The following is a 19,507-nucleotide window of genomic DNA, read 5'->3' as shown; positions in this document are numbered from 1 at the left end:
CAAAAAATATTTATGAATTTTTCATGTATTTCACAAATTAAAAATTGCCATGTATGTATTGTGTACAAAATAACTTATCTAGTGTGAAATAGCTCAGTAAAGTGAAGTGACATTTGTATTACCTCATGTATTTATCTGCTTTTTATGATAAGCATCTCTTAAAATCTATTGTTAAATATTTTTAAATCCCCAGAGCCTTAGTACAATCATCTCTTGGGAGGAAAGGTGCATCATATAGAGAGCATTATAAATGAGCAACAAAAATAGTTTCTTTGAAATGATAGAGGAAAAAGAGGTTTATCCCACTGCTTATTTTTGTTAATAGGAGTAGCTGAGAAATATTTACCTCCATCAATGGTACAGTCTAGGACTGGCTTACAGTGAGCTGTGTTTAATAGACTTATTCTAAGCCATGAATGAACTTAGCTTCTTTTTCTATTCCTAGAATTTGCCCCATCCTTGCCCATCCTCTTCTTTTTAAGCAGTAAAACAGAAAATTAGCTCAAAACTTATCTCACACCACATGGGATATGGATGAGGAGATAGTTTAGAAAAGGGCGTACGCTGTGTGATATTTTGTTTGTGTTCTCACAAATAAACCTTGCCTGGAGATCAGAAAACGGAGCTAGCTACTAGTTAACCATAGAGGCCAGTCAGTGGTTGGGCACACCTTTAATCCCAGCTTTTAGCAGGAGGAAGCAGGAAGATCAGGAGTTCAAGGCCACCCTGGGCTACACGAGATTGAACCAGTCTAAACAGGAAACAGAGTCTGGTGGTGCTGGTGCCTTTGATCCCAGCACTTGGGAGGTAGAGACAGGAATATAAGGGGGGGGGGTGAAGATAGGATCTCAGCCCCATTCAATTGGAGGATCCGGAGAGGTAAGAAGTCTCTGGTAGCTGCTCATTTGTTCCTCTGATGTTTCTGGTTATTATTTGGCTCCAGGTTTTTTTATTTAATAAGACTAATTAGGATTGCACTTCAGGAATATAAATGCGTGTCTTGGTAGTTGACTGAGCAGGGTCATGTATGACAAAAAGTCATGGTTGTTTAGCTATCTGTTAGAGTAGAAGCCATTCATGGAATGAAGGGAAAATGCTGAGGTGGAACCTGGTTTAGCTTTGCACTGGCTTCACAATGGCTATGAAGTAACCTGAAAATTCTCAGTAGGTGCATGGAATAGAGCTCAGCAAAAGTCTGCACAGAAATTTGAAGTGTCCAAGGAAGTCACGTGAGTGAAAATGGGACATGAAGACAAACAGCAGGCAGCACAATGACTGATGGGTACTATAATACTCAAGCCACTTAACTTCTGAAAGGGTTTTGTCCTTTTTTAAAAAATTACTTAAAGGTCCCCCCCCTCCATTTTACATAGCAACCATAGTTCCCTCTCCTTCCTCTCCTCCTGCTCACCCCCTCACTTTCCCTCCCACCCCACTTCCTGTCCACTACTCAGAGAGGCCTCCTATGGAGAGTCAACAAAGTCTGGCATATCAAGCCCCAATCCCCGCCCCCTCCTTGTATCAAGGCTGATATCCCTCCAAGGGAATGGGCTCCAAAAAGCCAGTTCACGCACTGGGGATAAATCCTGGTCCCGCTGCCAGTGGCCACACATACTGCCTAAGTCATACAACTGTCATCCACATTCAGGGGGCTTAGTTCAGACCCATGGAGATTCCCCATCTGTCAGTCCAGAGTCAGTGAACTCCAAATAGCTGGGATCAGCTGTTTCTGTGGGTTTCCCCATCATGATCTTGACCCCTTTGCTCATATAATCCCTCTTCTCTTTCTTTGACTGGACTCCCTCCAGGAGCTCCACCCAGTGCTTAACTGTGGATCTCTGCATGTGCTTCCATCAGTTACTGGATGAAGGTTCTATGATGACAATTAGGGTAGTCATCAATCTGATTACAGGAGAAGGCCAGTTTAGGCATCCTCTCCATTATTGCTTGGAGTCTTAGCTGGGTTCATCCGTGTGGGTACCTGGGAATTTCACTAGAATCAGGTTTCTCCCTAACCCTATAAAACCATTATAGATTTGTCCCTTTGGGAAGGTCACAGTTCTTAGGAACCAATGGTATGCATAAGAGTTTGCAATGGCCAGTGGTTTCATAAATCAAGAAGTTACCTCCAGGCAGTGGTGGCACACGCCTTTAATCCAAGCACTTGGGAGGCAGAGCCAGGAGGATCTCTGTGAGTTCAAGGCCAATCTGGCCTATAGAGCAAGATTCAGGACACGGACCAAACTACACAGAGAAACCCCGTGTCAAACAAACAAACAAACAAACAAAAAAGTTTCCAAAGGAAATATAATGAAATATTATTATAAGAATGAATTAAATGGGAGAAGGAATGCTATGCAGAAGTAATTCAAGGTTTTTACTGTTATTTTGTTTCTAAAATACCTTTGTTGCCCCCCCAAAATGTGGTGATATATTGTATAATATACTTGCCTAAGGACCAGAAAACAGAGCCAGCCAGTAGAATAGACATAGAGGTCAGGCAGTGGTGGCACATACCTTTAATCCTATCACTTGAGATCTCATGCCTTTGCTTGGGAGCACACATGTCTTTAAACCCAGGAAGTAATAAGGCAGGGCAAAGAAAGGTATATAAGGTGTGAGGAAAAAGGAACTCACTCTTCTTAGGCTGAGGATTTCATTAAGGTAAGAACTAGTGGCTGGCTGTTCTGCTTCTCTGATCTTTCCAGCTTTCACCCTAATATCTGGCTCCTTTTTTGTTTGTTTGTTTGTTTGTTTATTTTTTATTAGAAGACCATCAAGATTCGAACAACACAAAAATATATTTATAAAGAACATTTATCCAGAGGCAGCTAGTGTATACCTTGAAAGTAAATTTTTATAGTCTAGATTGTCTTATGATATTCTCAGTATACATACAAACTGTATTTAAGTCTCCCAGGAAGCATCACCTTCACCTCCCTCAGCAGTCAGTACAGAGCCACAGGGAAGGGTAACTCCTTCAGAACAAGGTAGTCCTAGACATGGGGCGGGTTTCATGAGATACTTCAAGAATCTTTAATGAGAAAGAGGCTGAGATTGCTCCAGCCAACTCATGGGATCCAGTCAATGACTACTTTATACCCATGCTGCCTATGGATTCTATTTCTTAGCTGCTGTTATTTAAGATTTAGCAATAGAAGACGGTATTTCTTGTTTATGTTCTATCTCAATCATAGGATAGCCCCTTAGCCAGTCAGACACTGGGAAACACTGGTTTATACTTGGGGAAAATCTGTGAGCATCTCTTTGTGGAAATTCTCCTTACTTCTGCTATCTTTGCTTCATATTCTCAGGTCCTAGGCTTTCTGGGAACCAGACAAAAGTCGTAGTCAGTGCACTTAGATGATTCTTCAGTTTGAGTAGAGATGAAGACTGTACAAACATCTGAGTGTGGTAAAATAGTGTGCACTTCCTTTCTTAAAGCACTGGCTCATGCTTTGCCTTTGTCTTCCTTACCACAGCTTCCAGAGACCACACCCAATAGCATTTCTCTTCTATTCTCTTGGGAAGCCCTTATACTTGCTTATGCTGGAAAAAAAAAATCAGTTCTCTGGTAAGTGAGCTGTTAATCAATCCACTTCACCTTTGTGTTATCTCTAGTCTCCCAGAAAAAAATTCCCTTTTAGTTGTAAATTTGGCCCAACCAACAAGAGAAATGTAAAATGTAACTATAGTATATCAACAAAATTTACTTAAATTTAGTATTTTCAAATCTTTATTAACTGAAATTCCAACAAAGTCATTGTGATCATAGTCTTTCCAGTAAAAATACTCATGAGGTACAAATGATAATATTTGTAATGCAGACAGCTCTCAACAATGACTGAATTTAAACTGACTAAAATAAAATCTATAAGTAACAGTCATGAAGTTGACCCTTGTGGGAGGATTAGTTTTGATAGAGCAAGGAGCAAGATGCCTCTTGAGTATTCTATAGCATTGCAAATATAACTGCAGCTCACTAAACCAATCAGAAGTCTTCTAGAAGACTAGCCCAAAGCATTGTGGGAGTTCACTGTAAGAGGCACTTAAATCACAGTTCCTAATAGTGAAATTCAGTATAGCATAGGTATAAAGTTGGCTGCATTGCAACAAGTCTGAACCTAGGAAAACATTAGCAAGTGTTTGAGAGCCTATTATTTGCTGGAATTGGGTAGGATCAATGACAGGTACAAGAGACGTAATCAGTCACAGTCTCAGTCTACTAGCCTTTCTCTGACTGTCTTCCATATTAAAGTCAAAAGATTCAAAGTCCATACTCCCCCATTGTTGTCCTGCCAGATCAGGCCTCTTCTATCCCATTTACTATGTAGAAATAATTTTAAACATTCCCCCCTTTTCCTACAAACACCCACACTGTCCCACACTCAGAGTTGTTACTGGATAGTTTCTGATGGTGCTGTGTGGAGGCAGACAGTCTTAGAGGAAACACAAGTGCCCTTCTCTGGGGAAAGCTCTATGCAGTCACTCCCTTTGTTCAGCTGGCTAGACTCCTGACCCTGCTGCCTCTCTCGCCTGAGGTTTGGGCATAGCAGGAGCAGCTGATTGTGCCCTGCCAGCTGGTATCTGAGCAACTGTTTTTGGGCTTCCTTCCAATTCCCAGGCTCCTGCAGGGTCAGCTGCTGAGCAAGAGATCCTGGAACACAGGTGAGCCCCTGGGATGTGATTCTGGGAGTCTTCGGGGCAGGTGCAGCAGCTCCTTCCTCTGGGACAGCACGGCGACTAATGTTTCTTTTGGTCACTCCTTCCGTTGACTGTTGGGAAAACTGGTTCTGCCTTCCCTGCATGACCTTCATTCTCATATCTATAAAAAGAAACACAAGGGAAGAAAGGTCTTAGTTTTTAATCAGATTACACGGCTTGCATGAGTTATATGTTTGGCCATCCTAGCAGCATAGTCAAAGAATCAAAGATTGAATGACATCTATTCACCAATTTCCAAATAAATTTAGAAATATTTTTTTATAAAAAGTACTATACTTCATACTCAATTTGTAATTGATATTAGCCATGTAACAAAAATGTGATTATATCATTCTCAGAAAAAAAAAATCACTCAGGCAATGTTGTTAAGTTAACAAGTATTTCTCATTATAAGCATGGGTCAGATTTGAAATTCATATCACAGCCTAGGCTAAGCATTAAGCCAACCAACATGTGCATTAAATGAGTTGAATTAAAAAAAACTATCAATTTCCCCAAAATTTGCTTTAATAATCTAAATTAACACATATTTTCAATTATAAAAGTCAACATATATTCCATACTAGTTTCACATACAATTTTGTCCTTAAAACAACTTTCTGTTGTATAGGGTGTTATTATCTCTGCTTTAATTGTAAAGAAGTTAAGACACAAATTAAGTAGCTTTCTAAGGTCACAAATAAAGCAGAAATAGACCTTATGGAAAAATTCAAGTATTTGGCTATACAGACTCTGTAAAGCGAGGGCCACACAATACTACGTAAAGACTAGGACAACCACAGAGAATTAAGAAGCAAATATAATAGTGAAAGAAATGATGTGCATTTACTATCCTCTTCTCCTAGCTGTCTGTGTAATGCTCATCCTAAGACTGAGCATCTCCTGGCTCTACCTGCATAATTTTATACTATTTTCAAATGTATCGGACAATGTCATGCATACAAAAGGATACCTTTCATGTGCATTATTGTTTACAAAAATGAGAGATCTGTCCAAATTCTTGGGAGGTAGATAGGGCCCATTTATCTTGCATTCCCCTTCAGTCCTTTACTCTTCGGTACTCATTGTCGATGGTGATTTATTAACTGGTACATGATACAGCTCCAATTCACAAGTTGCCTTGGTTTTTGTTAGGAGACAGCACATCTTTTTTTTAACATAAGAAACAGGGCACAAAGTACCCTCAATCCAGTCTAATGGTGGATTGAAAAATGACCTGAAGACATAAAAATAAAGCAATGGACCCAGCAAATATAAGAATGATGCCTTTCATTCAGGGTGAAAAAATGAGAAGAAATCTTACTGCTTATATTATTTCCACAGTGCATGGATTAGTATCTGAGAAGCACATGTTATTCATAACTCCTCTATCCTTTTCCATAGTCTTTTGCCTGCCATTTATCAGCCAGAGTTACCCAACTCTCTTGCTGAGAGCTATAGGAACTTTCTGGTTACTCTAGTTTTCCTACAGGGTCTGCAACTCTTCCCTGAAGTATTTTTTGACAGCTCAGCTACATTGATTTATATCTTGGTGTACACTGACTGGTGTGCCTCTCTTGGCCTGTGCAGTTGCCTCTATTATTGGCCATCTTCACTTGTGTGGAGCTTTGAGTGCCTTCAAGGGAGGAAATGTTTCCTGTCATCAACTTTGCACAGTCATCATGCTCCCTCCTGTAGCCTTTACTGGACTAGTTATCATCCCTGTAACTACTGTTCTCACCAGGAGGAAAAGAGGGTTTACCAGGATCAGCAAATAACCAAGGAACAAGAATAATAAATTACCATATAGAAGCACACTTTAAAAGAAAAATGGATTCTAAATTTTAGTCCCCTGACAAAATTCAATATCACTACATATCTGAGGAGTTAAACAGTACAAGTCACTTTTTCTCAGCCCACTGAAGATGCTCTTAGCCTGGTTTTTGAGAGACCTTCCTTGGAAATCCCCCTACCCTCTTGTTTTTCAACTCTGTATCTATTCAAAAAAGACTAATGCAAGCCTACCTTCCTTTTGCAGACCCCTAAACATTTTTAAAATCTCCCATGAATTATTTACATGGCAGCTCCAATCAGCAGCACACCTGACAGACTCCCCAGCTGAAAGGAAAGTTCACAGTGTAAAGGTGCCCAGGGAGGCTGGCCACCTCCCACTGCGAGCTTATAGACAGAACTAAGTCAGCACACATTACATGTCACTGCCGACATCAGAAGGAATCAGCTCCTTTGATCTTAGACCTCCACAGGAAGCTTAGATCTCAGACAAATTAGATAAAAAATGAATTTATGGCAGATATGTATCCTAGGGCATTCAGTTGAATGTTTGAATGTTTGGGTTTTAGGGAAGGAAGGCTAGTGAGTATCAAAACATAAGAATTAACATGCTTCCTTCCCACATAGGCCTTGTTCATGGGTCTCCACTAAAATGGAAACATGACTTCAGATTACTCACTTCTTAGCATCCATTATCAGATGTGATGATGCTTCAGGAAGAATGGGATAAGATATGGGCAAGATCTATGTCTGCTCTACCAAGATAAAGACTCATTGGTTTGAGGACCTTCTGAGTGCATGCACAGCTAACTAGAACTTCTCCAGCCCTCTTAGTCTCTTTTGACTTTTAGAACATTCTCTAACATCAAGCACATGGTATGCCTCTCACTTGAGTTTGGCTGAGTGAGTATCCTTTCACTAGTATTTTCTTTCTTTTGGTTTTACAGCAAGAGTCTTAGCAACAGGTGCCCATGGCTCCCTATCTTCATCTGAAATGTTCATATTTTTTTCTCAACCCTGCTCTATGTATGGTGTTCAGTGTTGAGTCACTTGAGTTCTCAGTTCGATGGTTTTATATAAGACTCCCGGGGACTGAGGCAGAGGTCAATTAGTATAAAAAATCCACTCCTTACTTGTCAATAAGGCTGAAAACGTTGCCCACATGTTACAGAATGTATATACAGTAAACACTGTTGCCCGTGTTCTATTTTGATTCCCTATTTCTTTATGTGGAAATTATTGCTTATTTTAATAAGCAATACATTGTTCAACAGAAAGTCAAGAACTTTAGAGGAAAAAAAAGGAAGGAATATATTTAGTCTCTCACATAATGTCCCAAGTGTCCTGCACTTTATTGGTTTGGAGACACTCTTCCACTGGATATGGTTGGCCGATTTATTCAGATAATTTATGTTTGTGAAATATACTTTGTTGTTTCACCTTTTAAAAATATAGATATAGGTAAATACTCTAAATAGTCAACTTCACTTGTTTCATGTATATACTGTTTTGCTTTTGAATGTTTTTATGTTAACATTATCAAGTAATGGGTTTTATTGTGTCATCTTCATACATGAATCACTATACTTTCCTATTCCTTTTTACCGGTGACATTCTCTACAGCTCTATTTTGTTTCTATTTTTAACACATTATGTTTATAAACCTTTATATATATATATATATATATATATATATATATATATATATATATATACACATATATATATATGTATGTATATATATATATATATACTAGGTATCAAATGATACACTTGTATTAGTATCAAATGATCTTAAGCGTAGTAACATAAATTTCACCTCTCTGCTAGATCTTAACATTCCCACTGCCATGGCATCAATTTACTTAATTTATTTTAGAAGATTGGATCTTTCTCATTGGTTTAGACCTTATGATGAAATTTAGAGTCATCTTATACCATTCAACATTGTATAAAATGATTGAAATTAAATTAAAATAAATTAACAGGTCTTTGTAATTACTAAATCTAATTATGGACATATCATCATCCCTGAATATATTTAAGTATTTCTTTAAACTGTTTGGCAAAATATAGTCTTTTAATAAGTTCACCATATCATTCATTACTATTCTTTAAAGCTAATCACATATTTAAGCCAATTTCATTATACTTCCCAATTGCATCCTACTAGCTTATTATATTAGTTCACTTTATGTTGTTCTAATGAAATCACTAAACTGGAGTAAATTTACCAAGAAAAGGGTCAGGTTTAAATGTCAATATCATCTATAAATCCAATATTGTCTTTTTAGTTTTGATTTACCTACATTCTACAATATCAAAAATGTTTTGTAGGTTATGATTAAATTTTCTGTTTGTCATTATTTGAGTAGGGAATCTAAAGTTTTATTGTTAATGCAATATTGTATAGCAAGGAACTTTTCAGTTAGTATGTGTTTGTACTTATTTTAAGAAAATAAGTGCTAGATTTCATTCATGCTTTTAAAACTCCTTGTTTTTATGTGATAAAGTGATGCTATTAGTAGTTTCCAAATACAGTTATCCTTTCCTTGGGGCTTAGAGAAAGGTCTTGCCTGTCTTCCCCAGTGGTTCTTAATTTAATAATTACTATGGTGAAAGAGGTTCTGTTTAGAGAAGATATAAATTTATATCAAATGATAAGATAGACATAAATAAGTCTGTGCATTAAGTAGACAAAAGAGGAACAGTGTAACTACTCCTAGATAAAGGAATCTGATAAGTGTTTCATTTTGAGTTTGGAGAAATGAGAGGAGCTAATTATGCAGACACATATGTGAACAGTTTGAAAGGGGGGCCTATGCTATACATAGCAGACACTGTCACTGAAGGAAAAGAGATGGGAGAGGAGGAAGACACAGGCTGAAGGATAGTAAATGTGGCTATACTACAGAGATCATGCAAAAAGATAGGTAGATCAAGCATTTAAAAAAAGCCGAATTGATAAAATTCAGCAAGCAAGCAAGAAGGAAGTATGAAGAAGACTGAACAAAGAAAGACTCAGAACTGAAGTGTAGCCTGGGAGACTTCTGTGCTATTAACCAGTATAAGGGACCAAAAAAACAAAATACAATACAGGTCTGAGCTTTGACAGCAATGCAAGACTCCTTCTCTGGCATGTCTATGAACCAGTTTCTGCACAGTGGACAACCAGGCCCCTAACAAATGAGATTTGAAACAGTATAATATGATTCAGGACCTGGAGGGCTAAATTGTGTCATTTGAGATAATGCTCTTTGCCCCCTTAGCATTCAGTGTCATAGCTACATTCTTTAATCACATATTTGTTTGCTGTGATTTCATTCTACTTCACTGACTGAAATCCTTCTCTAATTGTCCCTAATATTGGGTCCCCAAAATGTTATAACTTGATGTAAGACAGGGAACCACATAATAACTCATTAAAATTACACAAAGGATGTATAAATTAATATTTAGTCAATGCCATGCCATAAATTAATATTTAGGATCATGGGGGAAAGAATACTAAATTTCACTAGTCATTCATTCTACTTGGTTCTCACCAAAGTGTAGCAAAATGAGGAAGAGCCTCATGTTAAGATTTCTAATTCTTGATACTCTTGCCATTTTCAACCAGGTCATTTCTGCTGTGGGCTCGACACCAGGCATCATGCAACATTGCAGTACCCTCAGTCTCCACACACTATGTTCTGGGTGAGACATTTTCTCCACACCTTGCAAATGTCCTTTAAAGCAAATGAAACTAATTGTCCCCAGAATTCTGGCAGTGAGAGAATGACAGAGTCACACTGCTTTTAGTTTTACAACCGAGACACTTCTCTGCAAGACTGACCATGGTAAGTCAGTCACCATGTCTAGGGGACAAAATTGCTGTGGCTGAGAGCTGCTCCTTGGGAAAGAAGCAGTCACTCACACAAAGAGTTTCTCAAGGCCATAGGCGTTGCCATGGAGGCACATATTCAGGGTACCTCAATCCAATAAGAAAAACTAGGGAAAGCTGTATGAAGAATAGTGCATAGCACCTTTGGCCTCATTTGGCAGAGAAAGTGAGCAAACTGACAAGGAGTTAGGCTATCTCAAGTTGAGTGAATGCTGCATAGTCATGAGAAAACCCAACAATACATAGCACGTGGTGAATTCACTATGTGATATGTGTCCTGTGATCTTGGCTGGTATTAATTTTCTTAATTGATGTACAATTTGTGTAAGATAACCTAACTGTGCACACTATTATTATGACAATTTTACCAATTTGGAAACTGAAAGGCACAGGGAAGTTAGTTGTCAAGCTTGGGGACAGAAAGTCTGTCAAAGGGGGTATTCAGAACTAAACTCAGTCCGTTCACTCTGTGGTTCTATGACCTCAATTGTCACATTCTCCTGCTCCCTCATCTGACAACGGGGATTTGTTAAGTCTGGGGAGTAGAAGAGAAGCCTTATATATGAACTGGGAAAGACGGCGTCAGTGTGTTGAAACCATTGGTAGTGTTGTGTTCTGAAGGCTCTGTCTTCACACTTCACTCCTTTCTTCCACTCTTGCATCTGCGACATTTTTGTTAGTAGTGGTGACATAATGAGCTTAATATCTAAATTCAACCCTAATATCTAAATGATCATCAGCATTAAGGGAATCCTTATGGAAAAAAGGCAGTGGTGAGCAAGAAAACCAACTACTTTATTAATAAATGCCAAAAGTTTAAAAACACAGAGGGAAAAGGAAACTTAAAATGGTAGGTAGACAGTTGAATAAAACCAAACATATTTAAAGCTTTTAATAATTAGGTGTTTTGTTTTTAAGATCTACACAAAGCTTGGAAGACAAGGAAAAGACTTAGGATGAACCTCAGGGAGGGCTCACATACATCTATTTTTAACTTGGATGTCCTAATAAAATGGCCTCTTTGCGCCCATCTCTTCAGTTTAAACTGATCCCCAGAATCCCTATTCTTTGTCTAATCCCTGATAATTTATTAGTAAACTACCCCATAAACCCCAGCCATTGTAGAGTATTTAATAATGTTAATTTAATCAAGGGACTGTGAGCCATGTAGATGACCATATTAGGTTAGGTGCAAGCATGGCATTGCTCCAGTCAGTTGCTGAAAAATGTAGCTGAAGATGGGCTGCTAGAGTCAGAGGAAATTTCAAATAACCCTGAAAGGCATACAATAGAGGACAAGATGCTTTCTCATTTAAGAGGTAGATGAGCACCCCAAATCCTTATGGCTTGATGTGGAATCTGCAAAGAATTCTTGTGTCCTTTTCTGTCCCTCCATTTCTTATACTACCACATCCCCAGTTCACACCTACTCCCTATTATTATTATTAATCATTTTTATTATTATTTAAAATAGTTTGAAAGACTGTACTATATAGCTGGATACTTTTGAAAAAAAATGTATTTCCTCTATGGGAAATGGCACAAACAGTCTGTTAATTGTGTGTGTAAGCACACACATGGACACACACATGCATTCACCTGTGTACACACAACTGAAAAGCTCATTCAAATATAATTTCACACTGACAGATTTTGGTCAAACATGAACTCAGAACTACTAAAAACTGGTATTCCTTTTCTATTTGAAAATATGTTATTTGACTCTTAGGAAAACTAGAATTGTTTTTGTATTTAGAACATATGTTTAAAAACATTGAGTCATGGAAATTATGCGAATATCTTTCATACACCGTATCCATACTTGGCAACCCCATATGCTTTGGCCACTGCATTCCCATTGTACACCCTTAGTAGGCTAGAAGCCAGACACTCAATTGAGGCAAAGGCTTCACTTTCTCCGCTTTACATAAATTCTAGTGGTAAGTTGACTGTGGAAGAAGTAAGAGCACACACCACAGCTCACCAAATGACACACGCTGCTAACCGTACCAGGAAACAACAAAGCAGGGTTAAGCAACACTGACTCACTTCTTGAGGGCTCGAAGATGCTAAATCTAATTTGCACAGTGGGCATTTGGCAACTACACTCTCTGCTTTTCCAAACTCAGTGATGTTGCCAAATTGGCGGCTTTGCAACAGCCAAGGGGAAGATTATATGCCTGTACTCTGGCTCTCCCATCTCTCTGTTAAACAAACTCAAATGTGAAACCAATAATCTTTTTCTAAGAAAGGATATATCAACGTCAGTTCAAATAACAGGCTACTAGCTGAGTGAATCGGGTGGACCCGTGTCTTCCTGAACTGGGGTATTATTTAATTAAGAAAAAGTAATGAAAAACCAAAGAAGGGGCTGTGAGCTAAACCCCTTCATAACCTGACACCAGGGAAGGAGGAAGCACCGTTAGTCCACAGTCGCCTTCCCTGCGCCATGCTTACCTTCCCCCATTGTGGTGTCTTCCTTTGCTGTCTTTACCTGTAGGCCTCCTCGGTGTTTGGAAGAGATATGGGTGTTCTTCTTTTGATCCTTAGCCTGGGATTCAGATACGTCTTCAGGTTTTATTTCTGTATTGATGAAAAAAAAAAGATGTTATTTTCTATTGTTTTGTCAGATTAGAAGACATTTTTATTTACAAGGAGAACCTAAATGTGAGGTTATTTCTGTCACTCCTATCTTTTCCAATTGTGATAAGTATTTAACAGAGTGTGTGTAATATGCCTAGAGCTTAAGAGATGATTCCATAAAAAATGCACTGATGACTAACTTTATGATATAAAATTGTATTATCTGATACAATAGCAGCCCCACATTACTTTGGAATGCTTGATTCATAGCTGGTTTGAATTGAGATGCATTGTAAATACACACCTGATTTAGGGAAAAGCAAAATATCCACTTATTTTACATTCACTACACATTGAAATAATATTTTGGATATTTAGGATGGAGGCTAATTAGAAAATTAATATACTTACTGTGTGTTTCACAATATTGCTTATGTTATATTTCAATTTGACAAGACCAGTTTACTAGCAAAAGTTATTAAGCTTTTAATTTTAAATAAATAATAGATTCAATTGAAGGATCAAAAAAATTTGCAAGGAGTATATTAGAATTTTCACCCATTGTTAACCTGTTTGGACATTGGTGAGGACACCTCTTAGAGGCCCATGATTGAAACCCCAATGCACAGAATGGCACCATTGGGAGGGTAGATTTTTATAATTTACTCATCTCTATGATTGTGAAATACAATATTGGCATCTACAAAGCTCAATGTTGAGGGCCATGTAAGCAAGCCTTTTGAAATATCAAAAAAGTATCTCATAATGACTTAAGTAGTCTTATGACTTTGCATTGGGTTATAGTCATAACTATCCTTAGCCAGATGTAGTCACATTCAGCCCATGGCCTGCCAATTAAACATACCACCTGAGAAATGGGGCCTCGATCCTTAGATCACTGAGGACATGCCCTCCAAGAGAACTGTATAACCTAATCTCCATACCCAATCCCATTCTCCTTCTGTCCTGGGTGTGGGCACTTGTTACCACATATACTTCCACCATGATGGGCTCTACCTGCAGCCCTGACCAGAGTCCAAATCAACTAGACTGCCTCACTGTATACTTAAATCATCAAAACTGTGAGTTAAATAAACCCTTTCCATTTTAAAGTTAATTGCTTCAATTATGCCATTGTAGTAACATGATGCTGACCAACACAGCAGCAGAACAAAGGAACTGACAGTGGTGCATTCATCTAATGCAAACAGATGTGTACTTTGGGCTCAAAAAAATAATAGCATCTTCCACCTATCCCTGACTAAAACGATACTTCATTTTGACGTCTTCATTCATTAGACAAATGTAAACATTAAAATACATTTATGCATTGATGAGTTGCCTCAGTGATAAAATATTTGCTACTTAAGTGTGAGGATGTGAATTCAGATGTTCAGAGCTCACAAAAGCAGGACATGTTAGCACACATATGGAATCCCAGCATTCCTACATTAAGATGTGAGGTGGAAACAGGTGAGTCCCAGGAAGGCAGCAGGCCAACTGGCTTGGCATACCCAATGAACAACAATAAGGGATCCTGTCTCAAACAATGTGGGAAGTGAAGACTGACATAAGGAGATTCAAGGATTTCCACATATACCCAATGGCAGGTGTACCCCCACACTCAAATACACAAATATGCATGTGTGAGGACACATGAACACACATACATACACATAAATAAAATGTAATACAAGATGCATAGAATGAATTTTCTAAAGGAAAAAGAATTTGATGGTTGAACTTCAAGCTGAACTAGCTGATGTTTGTACAAAACACACTTAAATCAAATAATTAGAAAGAATCACAAGGAGACACATTTTGCATACTTTGGCAGTTGGAAGATTTGTAAAACAATTGTAATTTGCTATTATATCAGTTGTCAGTGGGAGAATTCAAGATATACTGGAAACTTAGAGTTTTGGGAAATGCATCAATAGCCACAAATTTTACCGATTTCTAATATTTTATATTATTTTAAATTGTGTATATGTTTGTTTATCTGTGTGTGGTTATGTGCAGGTGTCTACAGAGATATTGGATCCCTTGGAGCTGAAGTTACAGCCAATTTCTAGCTGTCTGATGTAGGTGCTGGGAACCAAAATTGAGTCCTTTATAAGAACAGTTTGTGTTCTAAACTGTTGAACCATCTCTCCAGCTCTAAGATTTCTAATTCTTAAAGATTCACAGTAATATTAACAAAAAATTCTTTTTAATTTGTAGAATAAAATTTGTTGACATTTAGAAGACTGCCTGAATTATTAAAATGATATTCATGTGGCCAAGACACAATGTTTCCAACTCATGCATGGGTAAAAGTGCCATTTAAAGAACAAGAAAAAATACTTTATAAAGAATAAACTGCAAAGGAGACTATGTTGTGGTATTGTGTTCCCCAAAATATTGTGTACTCTAATAAATTTATCTGGGGTCAGAGAACAGACAGCCACTAAACACAAAGGCTAGAAAATGGTGGCACTCACACCTTTAATCCTACCATTCCAGAAATAGAAATCCCTCTGGATCTCTGTGAGTTCAAGGCCACATTGGAAATAGCCAAGCATGGTGATACACACCTTTAATCCCAGAAAGCCAGCCTTTAATCCCAGGGAGTGGTGGTAGAAAGAAGAAAGATAATATAAGGCGTGAGGACCAGAAACTAGAGGCATTTGGCTGGTTAAGCATGTGGCTGGTTAAGCTTCAGGCTTTCGAGCAGCACAGTTCAGCTGAGACCCATTCCGGATGAGGACTCAGAGGCATCCAGTCTGAGGAAACAAGGCCAGCTGAGGATCTGTCCAGGTGAGATAGCTGTGGCTTGTTCTGTCTCTCTGATTTACCAGCATTGACCCCAATAACTCTCCTCAGGTTTGATTTGTTAATAAGAACTTTTAAGATTTCTGCTACAAGACTACTATATTTCATGTAATAAAATACAAATAGTACTTTAAAATGGACATCTATAGACCAAAAAATCCTCCTCACTTTGTCAAGTTTAGATGTATAATAAAACCATATCCAACATACAAAAGTCAACTATGTTACTTCTTATTCTTTTTCTGTGTGAGGCTGGATATCTTCACACAGTTCAGCTTAAATATGTCCATCATAATATTATACACAGCAGCTCCTAAAAATTCTAATTAGAAAACTAGTAGAAAGGCTTAGAAGAATACAGCAGTTTTCACTATAATTTTTAACACGCATTATTTTTAAAGCAAAGGGTTAATTATATTTATAAGCAATACATGCATTATTATTGTTTGAATAAATTAATTTGCAAAATTTAAATACTCTGTTTCAACTTTTAACATGGAAATTCTGATAGGTAGAGCACATACAGACAAAAGCTGCTTGAGTCCTCAGTAATTAATCACTGTCCAATGAGGCCATGAGACAAAGCAAAATTGAAAACTAGGTGTATCACTGAGTTGGGGAATTATTTTCTACCACAAAGTTGAGAAAGAGCATGTCTCTTATTCTAAGAAATTAATGATTGTTAATTTTAAATTCAGAAAGTACAGAACGCACACTATCTAAGGAAGCACTCAAGTAGATTATCTTCTGCGATCTTTATTAAAACTCCTTCCAAGAGCTTCATCATTTTTAAATATGAGTCTACAAACTCCAAGAAAAATAAAATTTAGTACAGAGAAACGAATCTACAGATATTGACAGGTTTAAAGAACAGAAAGGGACTGGGATAGACAACTTATATACTAATAACTGTAGGAATAATTTACTTCTAGACCTGAGTGATGGAATTCACAAGGCTTAGTGAGTGGCTTGTTAGTGACTAGTGGAATTAGGTATTATATTAAGAGTGAGAATTATATAACCTAATTCATGGGATCATATGACATAAAAGATCATGATAATCTACTTACAAACCAGAAAGTACCATGCATAAATATATACACTCAACACAAATACACACAAACACACATACATGTACAAATACATAGATTGAAGAACACGCATGCACATACAAACATACACACACATGAGCATATACATGCATACACAAACACACATGCACAAATATAAACACACACATACTCAAACATATACACATGTACACACATCATGCACAAACATGCTCACATACACAAGTGTACACATAGACCCATAAATACACAGAATGTGGATAGACCTAACTGTAGATTTAAACACTAAACAGAATAGAAACTGCAGTCCAACACATCACAGGCAATACAGTTCAGAACCACTTTGAGACTACTTTCTTTAAGAAAGATGAAGATTTTGATGGTAGCTTATCCAGCCCTGGTCACCAGGGTAGGAAGAGAGACAGGGTCTCCAGGCTGAATGCTGTCAGATATGGTATTTCTCAATTAGGGCTGTCCTTTTCTCAAATAGCCCTTGAAAGTCCAAACACAGTGAACATCTTAGTAGTCAGAGCAGGCTATGTCCACTGTGATTCCTGTGTTTGAATCCTATCCTGTTGCCTTTAGTCACTGGAACACTTTTTAGGTAGTAATTGCTTAAGGTTGTGGTTTCATGCTGGTTCCTTATATCACTACTATTTCTTCAGGACACTCAAAGGTCCACAGTGTGAGGTTTGGTTGTCAGGAAAGGATTTTTCAATGACACATCTGCTGTCTTTCCTCTCTTACTCACAAAAACTGGGGGAGAATGATAAGAAGGTCCACTTGAGACTCCCCTCAAAATGCATGTTAACCTAAAACCATGGCATTGTGCTTCCAGGGAAATGATCAAGGAGGCGCATGATTTCTGGACTTCTCACTGTTGTAGAATTATATTTAAAGGTGTGTTACATTTGTTTATGTTGCATTTGTTTAACTCTGTGAAGCTGTGTTACTTTGCCTGTCTAAATGGTCTAATAAAGAGCTGAGTGGCCAAATAGCAAGGAGGAGAGAGAAATAGACAGGGCTGACAGGCAGAGAGAATAGATAGAAGGAGAAATCTGGGAGGAGAAGGAGGAAGGAAGAAGTAGTCAGAGAAGGAGGAGGACATCAGGGGCCAGCTACACAGGCAGTCACAGAGTAAGAGTGAAAGTAAGATTTCAGAAGTAAGAAAAGGAAAAGGCCCAGAGGCAAAAGATAGATGGGATAATTTAAAGTTAAGAAAAGCTGGCTAGAAACAAGCCAAGCTAAGGCCAAGCATTCAGAAGAAAGAATAAGACTCTATGTGTGACTTTTCTGGGAGCTGGGTGGCAGGCCCACCCAAAGAGCCAAAAGAGCAAAGAGTAAAGAGTATAAAAACAACCACCATCTCCCTGCTAAGGAAAACCTTCTACACTTACATTCTTCCAGAGTTTGCCTCTGTGTTTTTCTTCTTTGAGTCTCACAATTATGTGCCCAAGACAATCTCAAAGTTATGTACCCAAGTGTGATCTTGAACATCTGATCATCCTGTCTCCACTTCTAGAGTGTGAGAACTGGGATTATAGATGTGACCCACCATGCCAGGTTTATAAGGTTCTCAGAATCAAACCCAGGGTTTCCAGCATGCTAGGCCATTGTATGTAGTGAGCTGCATTCCTAACCCAGCTCTTTAACATGCCTCTGGCAGGATCACTTGCAAAGATGAGGCTGAGCATACAAACCACATTTCTATGGTGTGTGACAATACACAGGTATTTACCCTTACTGGACCTTACTCTCCAATACCTACACTGCAAGAATAATAGTCACTACCTCTGTCAATAAGTTGTTTAAGGAATTAATGAACTTATTGATCTAATGTATTTAGAACCTGGTCAATAGTGAGCATGCAATAAATGTAATAATTTAATATAGTTGTTAATATTAAAGATCAAGCAATCCCTGTCTTTATTATGTTAATTGAAACAGTGAGATCCATGTAGTTGTATAAATCACAAAAGGCCATAAAATTTCTCTTTGAAATCATTAATATATTATACATGATTATACGTGATGTATTTTCATCCTCCTCCTCCTCCAAGCTACATACTTCTATTTTTGTTTTTCTTAAACCAGCAGCAAACGAGACAGCTCAGAGCCAGCCATGACACCACTGAGCACAGGGACAAGGCCAGGATGATCGTTGATCTCTCCTTGTGGGTCACAGGTAAGACAGCAAAGGTCTGGGATCGAGCTGTAAAATTAGCACCTGTTTAGGAATTAAAAACAGTTTCAATAAAACATTAAGATATTAATATCTAGCACAGAGCAGGCATGTCGAAAGTATTTCTTTGAAGTTATTAAGCAAATGAATCAATGATAAATTCCACTTTCATGTTCTGGAAGAAGTATAAGATGACAATAAGAAGTCATAACTTTTCTTTTCATTTTTGTCCACCATGATAAGAAATCCTTCTGAGTCCTTAATTTGATGCTCAGACCTACTTTCTCTGTCACTACAAAATTATAACTTCATTCACTCTCATGGTCTAGTAATGAGAAAATATGTTCTTGGTTCCAGAATGGGTGGAACTACTCATTTTGACAATAGTCACATGAGGGAAAACTCATCACAAATAAATAAAAATCAAAGTATGGGAATCTGAAATCTGCCTATAGCCCACAAAGTAACCCCCTCCATCTC

The 19,507-nt window shown here is 37.9% G+C and overlaps 1 protein-coding gene across 4 annotated transcripts in view; it reads right to left on the bottom strand.

Annotated features, from left to right (window-relative positions):
• Positions 1-3,713: 3,713 nt before the first annotated feature.
• The window catches only part of Pkhd1 (PKHD1 ciliary IPT domain containing fibrocystin/polyductin), a 466,475-nt gene continuing 450,681 nt past the window's right edge, over positions 3,714-19,507 (bottom strand). For all 4 annotated transcript variants that reach the window (XM_028868108.2, XM_037199703.1, XM_037199704.1 and 1 more), the window contains 3 exons: positions 18,914-19,072; positions 12,836-12,961; positions 3,714-4,825 (listed from right to left, as the gene is read on the bottom strand). In XM_028868108.2, the coding sequence (XP_028723941.2) occupies positions 4,398-4,825; positions 12,836-12,961; positions 18,914-19,072 (713 nt within the window). In that variant the 3' untranslated portion in view covers positions 3,714-4,397. The remainder of the gene's footprint in view (positions 4,826-12,835; positions 12,962-18,913; positions 19,073-19,507) is intronic.

Source organism: Peromyscus leucopus, chromosome 16_21 (assembly GCF_004664715.2).
Source record: "Peromyscus leucopus breed LL Stock chromosome 16_21, UCI_PerLeu_2.1, whole genome shotgun sequence".
Classification (NCBI taxonomy): domain Eukaryota; kingdom Metazoa; phylum Chordata; class Mammalia; order Rodentia; family Cricetidae; genus Peromyscus; species Peromyscus leucopus.
The sequence above is the reverse complement of the archived record's forward strand: the minus strand, read 5'-3'. Positions and strand labels throughout refer to the sequence as shown.